The sequence below is a fragment of the Microcaecilia unicolor genome, chromosome 1, assembly GCF_901765095.1.
Source record: "Microcaecilia unicolor chromosome 1, aMicUni1.1, whole genome shotgun sequence".
Lineage (NCBI taxonomy): Eukaryota > Metazoa > Chordata > Amphibia > Gymnophiona > Siphonopidae > Microcaecilia > Microcaecilia unicolor.
Window position 1 is genome coordinate 623,969,324 of NC_044031.1, and position 16,297 is coordinate 623,985,620.

The 16,297-nt window shown below is 45.5% G+C and overlaps 1 protein-coding gene across 1 annotated transcript in view; it reads right to left on the minus strand.

The window, feature by feature from the left end:
* LOC115460340 overlaps positions 1-16,297 on the minus strand; it is a 172,745-nt gene that overhangs the window by 46,554 nt on the left and 109,894 nt on the right. The window contains exons 7-9 of the mRNA XM_030190130.1: positions 10,137-10,206; positions 7,275-7,388; positions 3,180-3,456 (exon numbers count right to left, since the gene is read on the minus strand). Of these exons, the coding sequence (XP_030045990.1) occupies positions 3,180-3,456; positions 7,275-7,388; positions 10,137-10,206 (461 nt within the window). The remainder of the gene's footprint in view (positions 1-3,179; positions 3,457-7,274; positions 7,389-10,136; positions 10,207-16,297) is intronic.

Sequence of the window (16,297 nt, forward strand, 5' to 3'; positions counted from 1 at the left end):
AAGTAATGGACACCTTACATTTATCTGCTTTACTTGAGAGATCAGAAAGGGAAAAGGGATGGGAGTTGATATACTACCTTTCTGTGGTTACAATTAAAGCAGCTTACATATCACAGCACAAGAAAAAAAAAATTTTGTGTGCTACTGGGCATAAACCATTTGTCCTATACTAAATTCAGTGTGCGTATTCCAAATCCGAAGTCAGAATTGTTGTAACACGTCAGGAAATTTTGTTATGCATAAGTTTGCCCAAATTAATTAAGCACTTGGAAAGCACTGAATAATTTTTTACAGAATGAGTTTTACTCCAACAATTACCTGATCTACATCAAGGTTTTCGTAGTAAACAGTGTATGAAAATGTAATGGAATAACAAAATTTCAAAAAAGTCTCGTATTCCAGTTTAAAAGTCTTACTTCAGCAAGGCCCAGTAATGTTAAAAGTGCTTCAGGCATCTACTTTTGCGTTTGTGACCGGTCATATTTTCCCATTGCAAAAAGCAGCAGGAGTCCCCCATCATGTTGGGATTCCAGCGGCCTTGATATCTGTTCTCCATTATAGAAATGTCTTTATGGAACCTCTCTCCCTGTTCGTCACTTACGTGTCCCAAATTGGGTGGGAAAAAGTCAAGATGGGAATGTAAGAAATGCATTTTCAATGACATTCGGCAGCCAAGTTGTTCATATGCTTTAAGCATGTTGTCTACTAGTGCAGCATAGTTTTCAGCTCGTCTGTTCCCAAGGAAGTTCTGCACTACTAGCACAAATGCATCCTAAGCATTAATATTATAAGTGAATAGGCTTTGCATGTATAACTTAAAATCTAGACGTGTCAGGCAAATTCGGAGTTCATATTTGGAATCGGCAGGTTCAATTTAGTATAAATCACATGTTTTTCTCTCAGTAGCAAAATCATTGTTGCATTGTGTATTATATACTTATTTTGTACCTGGGAGTAAAAGGAGGGTTAATGACTTGCCCAGAGTTAAAAGGAGCTGCAGTGGGAATCCAGCCCAGTTCACAGACTAGTGTACTAACTATTAGACTACTCCTCCACAGAGACTTTGGTTACTGGAACTTTATTAGTTCAATTAGCCATGCAGGCATAAGAAGAGCTATACTGAGTCAGACCAATGGTCCATCTATCCCAGTATCCTGCTTCCAGCAGTAGCTAATCCAGGACACAAGTACCTCTCAGAAACCCAGTTAGTAGCTCATTCCACGCTACCAATCCCAAAAGTAAGGAGGCCACTGAAAACAGCAGCACCAACACAAGGGAAAGATTGGTAGTGATGGGATTTGAACCCATGCCTCCAAAGAGACTGGAACCTGAATCCAGTGCCTTAGACCAGTGTTTCCTAAGTCCGGTCCTGGAATTACCCCCCTTGCCAGTCAGGTTTTCAGGATATCCACAATGAATATGCATGAAAGAGATTTGCATATAATGGAGGCAGATTATGCAAATAAAGGTATGTAGGCTACCTGAACCTGATACAAGGTAGGCTAAGCTTGACTTTAAGCTTCATAAGGATCCTATTTTTCAGGGCTGGCTGGAGGCAGACCTGTGCGGTAAAACTTGGCATGTAGACATGTATATGTATAAGTACTGTAGGGTTAAAGTTGAGAATCATAAGCCTGGGTAAAGTTGCCACTGAAGTAAAGAGACTATGTTCACTGTACCTGTGGGACAACAGGCTTCAGTAATTTTTTAATAAAGGAGTTTTGTTTCACTTCCCCCTTTTTTTGGCTGTACTTTTATGAAGGCCTCCTGCCCTAACTCGGTTCATGCAATCACAAAATACAAATTATGAATATAGCATGAAGAGTGACTTGGAGGCGTATTTTCAGAGCACTTAGCCTTACAAAGTTATGTGGAGGGGCATTTTTGAGATGACGTCTAAGTCAGACTTTGGACATTTTGCGCTAAACGTCCCAAATCCGAATAGGAAATAAGCCCATTTTTGAAAAAAGTCTATCTTTTTTTTTGTCAAAAATACTGTTTCAAACAAGGTTTTCTGCTATGTACATTCTTTTATGGCCATTTTCGAAAAAACAAACAAACAAACAAACAAACAAACAAACAAACCCAAGCAAGTGCAAAACATACAGAATCAAGCCATTGGGATGTAGAAAGGACCAGCATTTTTAGTAGACTGGTTCCCCAGACATCCCAGGAAAGCAACGGGGCACCCTAAGGGGCACTGCTGTGGACTTCATATAAATGTTTCCAGGTACACATCTCACCATTGCTCCCTTATCTTGTCTGCTGAGCCTTCTAAAACCCACTTCCCCTAACTGTACACCACTACAATCGCTCTTATGGGTGAAGGGGGTACCTATGTGTGGGTACAGTGAGTTTAAGATGAGTTTTGGAGTGCTCACAGTTTCCACCACAAGTATAGCAGGGGGAGGAGGTATGGTCTACAGTGCACTGCACCCACCAATACACTACTCCAGGGACCTGCATGCTGCTCTGATGGACCTTCCTATAACATCTGAGGCTGTGATGCAGACTGGTAAATATTCTTTTTCCACATTTTTGGGGGTGGTGGGAGGGGGTCAGCAATCACAGGGGAAGTAAGGGGGAGGGTCTTCTCTGATTCCCTCCAGTGGTTATCTTCTCATTTAGGGCACCTTTTTGTGTCTTATTTGTTCTAAAACAGGTCTAGACCAAACCTTCTAGATGGATGTTTTTGTTTTGTTCCATTATGGCTGTAAAACGTCCAAGTGTTAGGCACCCCTAAGCCCACCCTACTCTCGCCTCCGCAAGCCCCTTGTGATTTGGACACACCAGATGAAATGCATAGATAAACATCTGCAAAATAGTTTTGAAAAGAAATCCGTCCCAATGGTGCTTTATGACACTTTTTAAACGTTTTCTCTTTCAAAAACAAGCCCCATTGTAACCTTTGGAACTTTGTAAGTCTAAGTGCTTTGAAAATGTGCCCTGTAGCCTACCACATTAACTTCACAGCTATTCCAAAATTTATAGCAAAGAGTGAATCTCAGTGGGGCAGAGACAAACATCCCCAAGCCAACACAGTTATTATTATTTTTTAAATGCGTGTTGACGATACTGACTTTTTTCTAGTGTAGGAGTTTAGGTGAGTTCTAATATACCAGTTGAGAGTGCAACCACATCGAGCTCTTCTAAGCTCACAAACAATGGAATCAACTCACACAGGATTGTCGTTGTCTGGACTGTTACCAATGCGTATCTGTGCGCCCTTCAGTCGACAGGAGCAGCAGTCTCCCCGGTTCACTAGCACGATGGCTGCAATGTTCCAGGAACGCCGTAGATCCAACCGCCACCAGTTCCCTGTTTTGTTAGTGTCAGTGTGAGTACAAGAGCGTTCAGCTGCATCGTTGTTTGAATTCCCATCGATGGCTAAACTTGCAGGATAACCAGATCTCGTTGAGCTCTGACTGGCTATTCCCGTTGGTGCTATGTTTGTCTCTGAAAGCCAAATCCAAAACTTAGCAAGATTTGCAGTGCTGGAAGGAGCAAAATTGTAACGCTGTACAATAATAAGAGTTCATTTAGTACCTTTTGCCAATGATGAACTCAGTAATTCTAGTTAAGAATGTCTGAGTCGGTGTGGCATTAAATCAAGAACTTGAGACAAAATGCAAAAACAATTTATCCTAATGTAAAAAAACCTTCCCTGGGTCACAATAATTCTTACTGATTAGATAAGGTAATAGAAAATTAACTTTAAAATCATAACATTTTTCTTTACAATAAAAAGATTCTAATAATTACATATTCATATCATGAAAATTCCCCTTCAAATTACAAGTGGGTCTAAAAGATACTGACCACTGCAAGCTGAATTTTAACACTGATTGACATGGCTTTTCATGGCCTAACATTCAGCCACCCAAATAACCATTGTTAGTTGCAATCCAGGTACCCAAATAACCATCTGGATAAAGTTAGAAAAGCCTTTGTGCTGTTCTAAGTTTATCTGGATAGTTACTCTGCTACCGGACTAAAAATCACTGCTAAGTGGGTAACTTCTGGCTTTGCCTAGACTCTGCGTCCGGACCACTGTGGCATTATCCAGAGAGTGCTGAGGAGGCTTGACTGCATATTCAGCAGCAATATCCAGGTATGACCTGGTCAGCAGGACTTATCCAGGTCAGAAACAGTCCAACCTAGAGAAGTCCTAATGAATATTGCACCAAAATTTCTTAACTATCCAAATTGTGGATACGAGCAAATGTGATTAAATACCAAAATGCTATCACATATTTGCAAAGTGTCATAAATACGAAGGAAGAGTTGCTGACATCTTAGTTTCCTACCCTGCCATCAAATCCATCATGACAACAGGTCTGACCACCTAAATTTGTATGTGACATGAGCCAGAGATAAATGTCATTTGTCCATGATCACACACAGTAAGCAGAGGCATCATAACTCCTGCTATCTTATTTCTAAGCTCAGATCTCATAACTCACTATTATTCCACAATAACAAAATTTAACCTACCTCCTCCTATCATTACTCAACCAACACTCTGTAAGCTTGCATTAAAAACCATCACTGTTATCTTCTAGCATTCCTCATCCTATGTCCTCTACAATTCAGTAACCATCACTCTTCCCCTTACTACCTTCTTTACCCCTTGTGCTTTCTACACTCCTAGCAATAATTGTCAAACTGTCACCTCCTTGTATGCCTCACCCTGTCCCTCCTAGCATGCTTGAGTCCTCTCCTTCAGTAATAACACCCCACCCCTTCTATCACTCCTTTCCCCCTGTTGACTGCACCCACAGTAATAACCCTGTCCCTCTTAACACTCCTCATTCTGTGTCCTCCATAGCCTTAGTAATAAGCCTTAATCCTCACTCCACATCCTGTACACTCCCAGTAAAAATCAACACCTTTATGGTAACGGAATTCAAACATGCGTGGGATAAGCATAAAGGAATCCTGTGCCGAAGGAATGGATCCTCAGGAGCTTAGTCAAGATCGGGAGGCGGGGCTGGTTGTTGGGAGGCGGGGATAGTGCTGGGCAGACTTATACGGTCTGTGCCAGAGCCGGTGGTTGGGAGGCGGGGCTGCTGGTTGGGAGGTGGGGATAGTGCTGGCCAGACTTATACGGTCTGTGCCCTGAAGAGCACAGGTACAAATCAAAGTAGGGTATACACAAAAAGCAGCAAATATGAGTTATCTTGTTGGGCAGACTGGATGGACCGTGCAGGTGTTTTTCTGCCGTCATCTACTATGTTACTATGTATCACCCCTAGGCTCACAGAGGTGACGGAATAGGCCAATCAACTAAAGCCTAGAAAAATTAAACAACAACAAATTTATGAAAATCCCACACTTCCTTATAGTAGTTTTACCAAAATAAACAAATATATATCTCAAAGATTACTTTACACCCCGAAAGAAACCAATTAAGTGACTTGGAAAGAGTGGTTATCTTCTGCCACTATTGAACATTCACATAAGTCCTGCAGCAGAATTTCCCCCCTGACACACTTATGTCCTATGCTCATCTGATAAATTTCCTTATGTATGCCCTTCTTCTCTATCAACAACTTCTGACTTCTCCCTTTCAACCTTTGCTGTGCTGTATGCCTGGCACAACTTTTCTGAATCAGTGAGATATGCTCTCTCTCTCTCTCTGGCCATATTCAAATAAATCCCACCTAGAGACTCCACCTTTTTTTGCCTGCTTCCTAAGCCCTGCTCAAGAACTTAAGAAGTGACATACTGGGTCAGATCAAAGGTCCTTCAAACCCAGCATCCTGTATCTGACAGTGGCCAAATCCAGGTCACAAGTACCCAGCACACTCCAAAGGAATAGATCTGTTGCTGGTTTGGATCCAGAAATAAGCAGTCTACTTGGCTAATAATGGTTTATGGTCTTAGGTTTAAAAGAGTTTAGGAAATCCCTCAACCTTTCCATATCATAATCTTGATTTTTAACCATGCTCCGCAAGGATTAGCAAATTTCCCAACACCTTCTGTTTGCCTTGTTGTGAGTCCAAGCTAGACTGCAAGAGTCACAGAGCTAGAGCATTGTCTCTCCCCTGCATCTACACAGTGCTACATGTGACTAGTAGTGCTACAGAAATGATCAGTTGTGCAATCATATGCCTCCACTCCTTTTTTTTTTTTTTTTTAATCACTGACTAAAGTAATTTATGCGCCTCTGAGTCATCTTTGACTCCTCTCTCTCCTTCTCTGCGCATATCCAGCAGATAGCCAAGACCTGTCGCTTCTTCCTCTTTAACATCAGCAAAATTCACCCTTTCCTCTCTGAACACACCACCCGAACTCTCGTCCACGCTCTCATTACCTCTCGCCTGGACTACTGCAACTTACTCCTCACAGGCCTCCCACTTAGCCATCTATCCCCCCTTCAGTCTGTTCAGAACTCTGCTGCATGTCTCATATTCCGCCAGAACCGATATACTCATATCACCCCTCTCCTCAGGTCACTTCACTGGCTTCCGATCAGATACCGCATTCAATTCAAGCTTCTCCTTCTTACCTACAAATGCACTCAGTCTGCTGCCCCTCACTATCTTTCTACCCTCATCTCCCCTTACGTTCCCGCCCGTAACCTCCGTTCACAGGATAAATCCCTCCTCTCAGTACCCTTCTCCACCACCGCCAACTCCAGGCTCCGCTCATTCTGCCTCGCCTCACCCTATGCTTGGAACAACCTTCCTGAACCCTTACGCCAAGCCCCCTCCCTGCCCGTCTTCAAGTCTTTGCTTAAAGCCCACCTCTTCAATGCTGCGTTCGGCACCTAACCCTTACCGTTCAGTGAATCCAGACTGCCCCAATTTGACTGTCCCTATCGGACCGACCGTTCACTTGTCTATTAGATTGTAAGCTCTTTGAGCAGGGACTGTCTCTCTTTGTTAAATTGTACAGCGCTGCGTAACCCTAGTAGCGCTCTAGAAATGTTAAGTAGTAGTAGTAGTATTACCAGCCACCTTCCTTTTTCTTACTTTTGGCTCCAAGTATTTGATCAGAGCCACCAGTGTTGCTGCCAGAACTCCTGCAATATCCTGGCTGTTATCTATGGCTGTAGGGCCTAGCAGGAAAATGTCAGATATAGAGGAGTCAGGACAAAAGGAGAAAGAGTTTTATAAAAGAGAAACTGACAATGGGACTAAAGGAGGGAAGGTCTGTACCAAGTGGAGAGAGAGAAATTGTTTAAATAATGTACCGCAAATATAGACAAAAGTTGTTTATTCAAAGATAAATCAGTTATCTAATGGTGACGTGATATCTCAGGTCCTTACCATTGGGCACAGGGTAGCACTTTGACGCTGCCTGGCTTCCTCCATAGATCCCAACTCCAAGCAAGAAAATGAGAGAGAAGTGCATCCTAGTGACTGCAGGAAGACTCCGGAGACCTGAAACACATCCCATCACAAACTCAGAACAGATCACAGTGTGAGAATTAAATAGATACAAATCAGGAAATGTCCAAAAAAACCCAAAAGCAAAGCACACATTTTTGCTTGTGGACATCCCTATTCTGTAACTCTACAGGGGTCTCCTATGCAGATTTTTCCTGTTCAGTAGAACCCACTCAGATATTGGGGTAGTGCAGGAAAGAGGTGACCTTTATCTGTTTGTGTCACACATTGGTTCTGATAAAATAAGTTTAATGCACATCGGGGCCCTTTTATGGAGTGGCGGTAAGCCCAACGAGGGCTTACTGCTCGCTCTTCTGGAACTACCGCCGGCCCAACTTGGCTGTTGGCTATAGGCCCACCCCAAATGTGCATCATTTCCGGAGGAAAAAAAGAAAACCCCGAAATGGCTTGCATGGCAGTAACCCAGCGGTAATCAGGCAGTGGATGGCAGTAAGGGCTCCCTGCTGCATGACCACACGATAAGAGTTCTCTCATCACGTGCCCATTTATTTGGGCTTTTGCAGGCTGCGGAAAATAGGGCCCTGGTGAGCAGGAACAATAGCCCCCGCCGCTACTGCAGGGCCCTTTTCCTGGAGCTCAGTAAAAGGACCCCATTAGTTTTTAGGTTAATTCGAATGCACTAAATTTGTTACTAAAGAATCAAATGCAATTTAATGGATGTGAATCCCAAGAACATCAGCAGAGCCATGTTGGGTCTCCAACTGGAACAGCAGTGTATTTCTAGTTTATTCAGACGCAACAAAGCAGTTCATATTTATATCATTTCTACATGGCACATCCAGGCATTATGTCGAGGGACAGATTCTATAAATGGGGCTAAAATATCAGCGCTGATAAAAGTCAGCACTCAACGCTTCGGATGAGTGCTCTTTATAGCATAGTGCCGAATGTCGAACCTCTGGCTGACTTGCACACCAGGATTTACACCAGCTGAAACCAGATGCAAGTTCAGGACTCATCCGCTGTTTTCTATAACACTGCACCATTTTCCAGAACGCCCCTGACCCGCCCATGTTCCTCCCATGGGAACACTCCCCTTTGTAGTTACATGCAGACACACATGCTAGCCTATAACTTGACCTGTAAGTGTATTTCTACACCCATCTGCTGTTTCAGCCCAGTCTCGGTGCATCAAATCTTTAGCATGTGCTAATGAAATTAGTGAGCTAAATACTAAGAAGCTCATAGGTATAAATGAGCCAGTGGCGTAGCCAAGGGTGGGCTTGGGTGGGCCCAGGCCCACCCACTTTGGGCTCAGGCCCACCCAGTAGCAGCACACCTATGATGTGGCTTGCATGGATTCCCAAGTCCCACCAGTTGAAAACTCCTAACAACTGTCCCTCCTGCATACCTTGTAAATAGCAGATCTTCGCCTGCAGCGAGCAGCAGCTGATACATACTACTCACACCAGCCCCACAACCTTCCCTCTGACGTATTCCTGCTTATGCAGAAACAAGAAGCTGTGTCAGTGGAAGGCTGTGGGGCCAACATGAGTGTATTAGTTGCTGCTCACTGCCGGTGAAAATCTGCTATTTAAAAGATATGTGGGAGAGGGGGGATGTTTTGAGAGACCATATAGCATGCAGGTGAGAGAAGGAGAGACCAAATCACCTGTGGGATGGGGCGGGATTCTTCTGCCCACCCATCTTGGGCCCAGGCCCACCCAAAATTGGGTGTCCGGCTACGCCCTTGAAATGAGCATCTTAGCATTTGCTGCAAACATAGAAACATGATGGCCGATAAAGGCCATATGACCCATCCAGTCTGCCCATCCTCTGTAACCCCTAATTCCTCCTGTTCCTAAGCGATCCCACATGCTTATCCCATGCCTTTTAAAATTCTGGAACAGTCCTCGACTCCACCACCTCCACCGGTAGGCCATTCCACGCCTCCACCACCCTTTCTGTGAAATAATACTTCCTTAGGTTATTCCTAAGCCTATTCCCTCTTAAGTTTGTCATATGCCCCATCATTTCAGAGCTGTCCTTCATTTGAAAAAGGCTCTCTTCCTGTACATAAATGCCCTTGAGATATTTAAACGTTTCTATCATGCCTCCTCTCTCCCTCCTCTCTTCCAGCGTATACATGTTGAGGTTCATAAGCCTGTCCCTATAATTTTTGCATTCAAGACCGCTTACTAATTCGTAGCCGCCCTCTGGACCGACTCCATCCTGTTTATATCTAATTTCATTAGTTAGTGCATGCTACATCTTTGATGAATTCCCCCTTTCAGTCAGCTCTGATATAAGCAGTTATATCACTACTAAGCATCTTGGTGAAAATTTACCCGTATGTTATTATCTAGCAAGAAAACATGGCTTGAATATTACCCTCCACCATTTTCAAGATGAGCAAATCGGGCATAATGTTAAGATAATTGTTCTTTCTCTGTTTCTTGCATCTCAATTTCTAAAGCTGTTTCACAGGAACTGAGGAAAAGCTCCGAGGGCCCTCCCCTCCCCTGTGGGATCTCTGCTCAGCACATCTGGCTCAGATTGTGAAAAACCTGAAAGAAACTTTCCTTTCTAATCTCTGTTAATTAAATTATGGCCACCAGCTCAGCTCCAAGGTGCACTATATCCCTATGATTTCTGTAAGGGGAGTGATCCAGCTGTGATCTATTGGCATTGCTGAAGCAGAGATCAAGCTTCTAAATACTGGAGCAGCCCAGAGCCCAGACACCCATGTAAGTCACCATCTCCTCTCATGTGAGCTCTCACCTGGACTAGACTGGACTGAGGTGCAAGTAAGTGTCTCAGCTGTAAATGGTGATCCGTGTGATGAGAGAAGCTGCAAGACCTCTATATTTATCCATCTGTATGTCCACACCTCCCTTCACTGTACAAACACATATAGAAAAACATTTCCAAAGAACACACATCAAATAATGGAAGGTATCGTTAAGCCTCAGGCATTTCCTCCTCTGTGTCTCTGTATTTATTTATTTATAAAATTTATATCCTGCCTAAAATTAAGCGGGTAACAATATAACAGTCACAATTTCTTATACAATACCAACAATAACAATACCCACTGTGTCCCAAAGAACCAGAAACTTTAAAAAGTCTCACCACAAGATATTAAAAGGCCTGAACATAAGTACATAAGTATTGCCACACTGGGACAGACCAAAGGTCCATCAAGCCCAGCATCCTGTTTCCAACAGTGGCCAATCCACGTCACAAATACCTGGCAAGATCCCAAAAAAGCTCAATACATTTTATGCTGCTTATCCCAGAAACAAGCAGTGGATTTTCCCCAAGTCAATTTAATAATGGTCTATGGACTTTTCCTCTAGGAAGCCGCCCAGACCCTTTTTAAACCCCGCTAAGCTAACTGCCTTTACCACATTCTCTGGCAACGAATTCCAGAGTTTAATTACACATTAAGTGAAGAAAACTTTTCTCTGATTCGTATTAAATTTACTACTTTGTAGCTTCATCGCATGCCCCCTAGTCCTAGTATTTTCAGAAAGAGTAAACAAATGATTCACGTCTACCCGTTCCACTCCACTCATTATTTTATATCATATCTCCCCTCAGCCGTGGGCAATTTTCTCTGATTCTATGGAGGATAAGGCTACCACTTCAGGATATCTGGTAGCGAAGTCCATCACTGTCAATATATATTTTTCCCAGTCTGGCTAGAGGCCCCCCCCCCTATATCCACAGCTATCCTTTAATGGGTAAAGATTTCAGGGGAGCTCGGTGGTGATCTTGGGTCTTACCCACTCTTTGGCACGCATCACAGGTTCGACAACAGTCAGCTACGACTTGAGATACTCCCAACCAGTAGAAATTCTGTGTCAATCTAGTGTGTGTGCGTGTCACCCCCTGATGTCCTGCTAGTGGAAAGTTGTGTGCAATCTGTACAAGTTGTTCTCTCTATGCTGCTTGCCTGCTGTCCAGGGCCCATTATGATCAGCAGGATCAATCTCTCTGTACAACAAGTCCCCTTTCCATAGGATATGATCTTTACCAGTCTCATTGATTGGTTGCCCAGCCCTCTGCCTCAGGGCTTCCAGGTCTGGGTCAGAGCGCTATGCTTCCTGAAAAACATGTCTCTGTCCTATATCAGTATCCATATCTGGAAGGGTCTCTGACAAATCAGGGTCAACAGTCTGATCAATATGTGTGCCAGTTAAGTCAGGCTGTTCCATACTCACTGCCCTGGTCACCTCAGGAACTGGTGCTGCTGGAAGCACTGGAGTGCCTCCACCTGTCGCTTGGTCAGCTGGTCCCACCTGGACTGACTCAGGATCTGGAACTGGAGAAGTGATCTCTGCTGCTTCTGCTTGTTGGGCTGCCCTTGACAGACTACAGGTTACCATAGCGGAAATGCTGACTCCGTTATCAAGGGTAATGTTCATTGGACCCATGTCAGTCCCACGCAGCATTGGTACTGGCATGTTTTTCATTTTGCCTACTTCTCTGTATCCAGGGTTGGTACCCCAATCCAGGAATACTCAAGCAATGGGTACAATCTCTCTGGATTCGCTGGCTAACACTTCCTCCGCAGAGCGCCTTGGTAGAATAGCATCTTCTGGCACTAGCTCTGGTCATAACAAAGTCATGCTAAAGCCAGTGTCCACAAGCCCAGCTACCTGGGTCTGGTTTACAATTACTGGAATACTGTAGTGTTGTGGAAATCCATCTGCTTCTTTGCTTGATGAATGGCCAGTAACTTTTTGTGCTGCAGCAACTGTATGGGTCTTCTTCGTGAAACTGGAGCCACCCACAAAAATCTCCAGCCTTGGTGCAGGAACTGGAATGGTCTTTAGTGCAGGCTTGGGATTATCTGGGCAATCCGCTTTGAAATGTCCTGTATGCCCACACTGGAAACAAGGACATTTATGCCTAATGTCTTTAGGGTTTTGGGGAACACTGGAGGGTTTGCAGTCTTTGAGGTTGTAGGAATATTTGACTTAGGGCTCTGGCTTCCCTTAGATTCCAACTGCTGCGGATAAGAACGGCTTATTTTTGCCAACCAGGGACGGTTAGCCATAAAGAAGTTAGCCAACTTAGCTGCTTTCTCTGGAGTTTGGGGCTGGTGACTGCATGGGCGTAGTTTGGGGGGGCGAGGGGGGCACTGCCCTTTCCCCCAAATGCAGGGCCGGCAAAACGATGCAGGCAGCTCTCGGTCCCTCCTTCCCACCCTCAGCTCCCCGACAGCCCCCCCTCTCCGTTCCTCCCCCCCCCATGTTTAAAACCTTTTATTTTCAGTCGCAGCGACGGCAGTGAAGAAAACAGCACAGCGGGCTCGCCTCCAGCCTTTCCCTTCCCTCACAGAGTGTCCCACCCTTGTAGAAACAGGAAATACATCATCAGAGGAAGGGGGAACACTGAGACACTGAGAGAGGGAAGGGAAAAGCTGGAGATGAGCCCGCTGTGCTGTTTTCTTCACTGCCGTCACTGAAGCTGAAAATAAAAGGTAACACGGGGGGGTGCAGGAAGGAACGGAGAGAAGGGCTGTCGGGCAGCTGAGGGCGGGCAGGTGGGGCTGGGTTGGAACTGAAAGAGACAAAAGGGGGAGCTGGGGAAGTCACTGGACATGGCTGGGAGGGGAGGGTGGGGGGGGGTCAAAGGAGAATCGTTGGACATGGATGGGAGGGGAGGGCAGGAGAGAGAGGCGAAATCACTGGACATGGAGGGAAGGGCAGGGGCAGAGGAGAATCGCTGGACATGGAGGGGAGGGGAGGGCAGGGGAGAGAAGAGAAATCGCTAGACATGGAGGGGAGGGCAGAGGAGTGAGGAGAATTGCTGTACATGGTTGGATGGAGGGGCAGAGGAGAGAGGACATTTGCTGGATATGCCTGGAGGAGAGGGCAGGGGAGAATGGAGAGTTGCTGGACATGGATGGATGGAGGGGAGGGAAGTCAGGAAAGAGATGCACATGGATGAGTGGAGGGAAGAGAGGAGAAATGCTGGACATGGGTGGAGTGGAGGGCAGGGAAGAGAGCAGAAATGTTGGACAAGGATGGAGGGAAGGAAAGACAAAGGAAGGAGATGCACACGGATGGAGGGGAAGGGAGAGAGGAGAAATGCTGGACATGGATAGAGGGGAAGGAAGACAGAGAAAGTAGATGCACATGGATGGAGGGGAGGGGAGTGAGGAGAAATGCTGGCTATGGATGGAGGGAAAACTGCTGAATTTAAGGGCTGGATCGGAACACTTTGAGGGCAGATGTTGAAACTAGAGGAAGGATAGGGGCAGGGCTACAGATGGTAGACAGGACGCATAAAGACACAGGAGGAAGGTGGAAATGGTGAGTGAAAAAATATCAAATGGAAAGAAGACACTGCATGAAACAGAAGACACTGGGACCAAAGCGAATAGAAAAACTAAATGATCAGACAACAAAGGTAGAAAAAAGTATTTTATTCAGAATTTATTAATTGGAATATGTCAGCTTTTGGAAATGGCATGGAGCAATACTAGAACAATTGAAACTTACATGCAAAATGTCACAGATGCACGAGTCTGACTTCTTGAGGTAACTTTCCAGTTCAGTATTTTGCCTTCATATTTTTTTTATTTCTAGTTCCATGTGTCATATCTGTTGTGTCATGTGTTTTTCATGTGTGATCAAGGTGCAGTATTCTGCTAATGTGTAGTATTTGCAGCCCTTTTTGTTTTGTTTTTCACTAGGTAGTGTACTAGTGTCAGGGCCGGTCTTAAGGCGAGGCGGCCGCATAGGGCCCCGCGCGCCTCAGGTCGCCCTGCCTGCCTGAGCTCCAGTCCGTCCTTCCGTCCTCCCTCCCAACGAATCCGATGCGCGACGGCGGCGTGGTGGGGGCGGTCCGCCCCCCCCCATGTCAGCGGGGGGGGGGGGGGTGCTCCGAGTCGCTGCTCCTGTCTCCTGCCTTTAAAAACGCAATTTGGAAGCGCCGAAGACAGTGACAGGCAGCGCCTCGCGTCTGCCCGCCCTGCTACTCAAATCTGTTCGACGTCATTGGGCCTTTCCACATTGAGTCCCGCCCTCCTCTGAGGTAACTTCCAATTACCGCGAGGGCGGGCGGGACTCAATGTGGGGAAGGCCCGAACGATATCGAAGAGATTTTTAGTAGCAGGGCAGACACGAGGCGCTGCCTGTCACTGTCTCTCCGATGCTTCCAAATTGTTTTTTTAAAGGAAGTGAGGGTGGTGGGCGGCAGAATGGAGGTCAGCTTGTAGGTGGGTCGGGGGGGGGGGGGGGAGGGACTCAGATGGGAGAAGGGTGGGGGGGGGGGTGTTCTCAGGTGGGGGAAGGGTAGGGTGGGGGTTCTCAAATGGGGAGGTGGAGAGGGGGTTCACGGATGGGAGAAGGGGTGGGGAGGGGGTTCTTGGATGGTTGAAGGGGACAGGTGGGGAGGGGACTGGGGTTCTTGGATGGGAGAAGGGGACTGTCACTGGGGTCTGAGAAGGGGCCATATGGGGCCTGGGGCTGGTGGGAAAATGGGGCATGCGTGGGTCAGGTGGGAGAATGGTTCTGAAAAGGGGGCCCTAATACAAGGCATGTGGATGAAGGGGGCTGGAACTGGGGGCTGAAAAGGAGGGTAGGTGGGATAAGGGGGCTAGTACTGGGACTGGAGGCTGAAACTGGTGGCTGAAAAGGGGACAGGGAGAAGTGGCTGGGGGGCTGAAGCTCGGGACTGGTGGGATAGTGGGGCTGGAACTGGTGGCTGAAAAAAAGGGGTGGAGAGAGGGGCATATCCTGGATGGGGAGCGAGAGGGAGGGCAAACCCTGGATGGATGGCAGAGGGAGGGCAAATGGTGGATTGAAGGGGCAGAGAGAGTGAGGGCAGACAGTGGATGGAAGGGATAGAAAGGGCAGACAGTGAATGGATGGGGGGAGAGAGAGGGCAGACAGGGGCAGATGGTGGATGGATCATGGAAGGGGCAGAGATAGAGGGCAGATGTGGATAGAAGGGGCAGGGAGAGAGAGGGCAGACATTGGATGGAGGTGACAGCAGAGAGGGCAGACACTGGATGGCAGAGAGAGACCGAAGACAGATGCTGGATGGAAGGAAGACAGTGAAAAGAAGATGAGGAAAGGAGAAACCTGAGACAACAAATGTAAATAAAATATATATTTTTTATTTTTTTGCTTTAGGATAAAGTAGTATTGTAGATGTGTTAATAAATGTTTATAATATAGAACATGTAAACAAGGTAATCTTTTGATTGGACTAATTTTAATACATTTTAATACATTTTGTCTAACTTTTAGAGAACAAAACCCCCTTCCTCAGGTCAGGATAGGATACTGTAACAGTACTATACTATATTGACCTGAGGAAGGATGTTTTGGCCTCTGAAAGCTAAATCTATTAGTCCAATAAAATGGTATTATTTTATTTTTTATATTTGTTTTATTTCTATTTGTTAATTTGTAAAGTGGTGATTGGTATTTGTTAGGTTTTTTTTTTTCAAATTTACATCTGCTGTCTTTATATTTTGCACAGTACTAGGGGACATTTTCTGTTTCTGTGGTGTTGCATTGTATGCAGAGTCTGGCATCTTGGGGGTTCAGTTTAATTTTTGTCTAAATAGAAAGTTTTAATATTACTACTTATTCTATCGTGGGTTAGGGTGTATCTGTGTTTGTGAAAAAGACATGGCTTTCACTTGGCATTGACTGTGCAGGATCGACAACGATCTGTACTATTCTGTCTGGTTTCATTTTACAATAGGTGAATTGATGCTCTAGTGCTCACTGTAGTGTTTTAAGATGTTTTCCTTTTCTTTGTGTGATTTAGTAGAAATGACTGCTTATGGTATGGTAGAATTGCTCTATAGGTCCTGAGTGTTTTGTATTCTCGGCATACCTAGTACTGGATTTTGGAGGGGGATGTTAAAAAATGACTGGGAGGGAGGGAGGGGGGCCTTGGAGCTGGGAGGG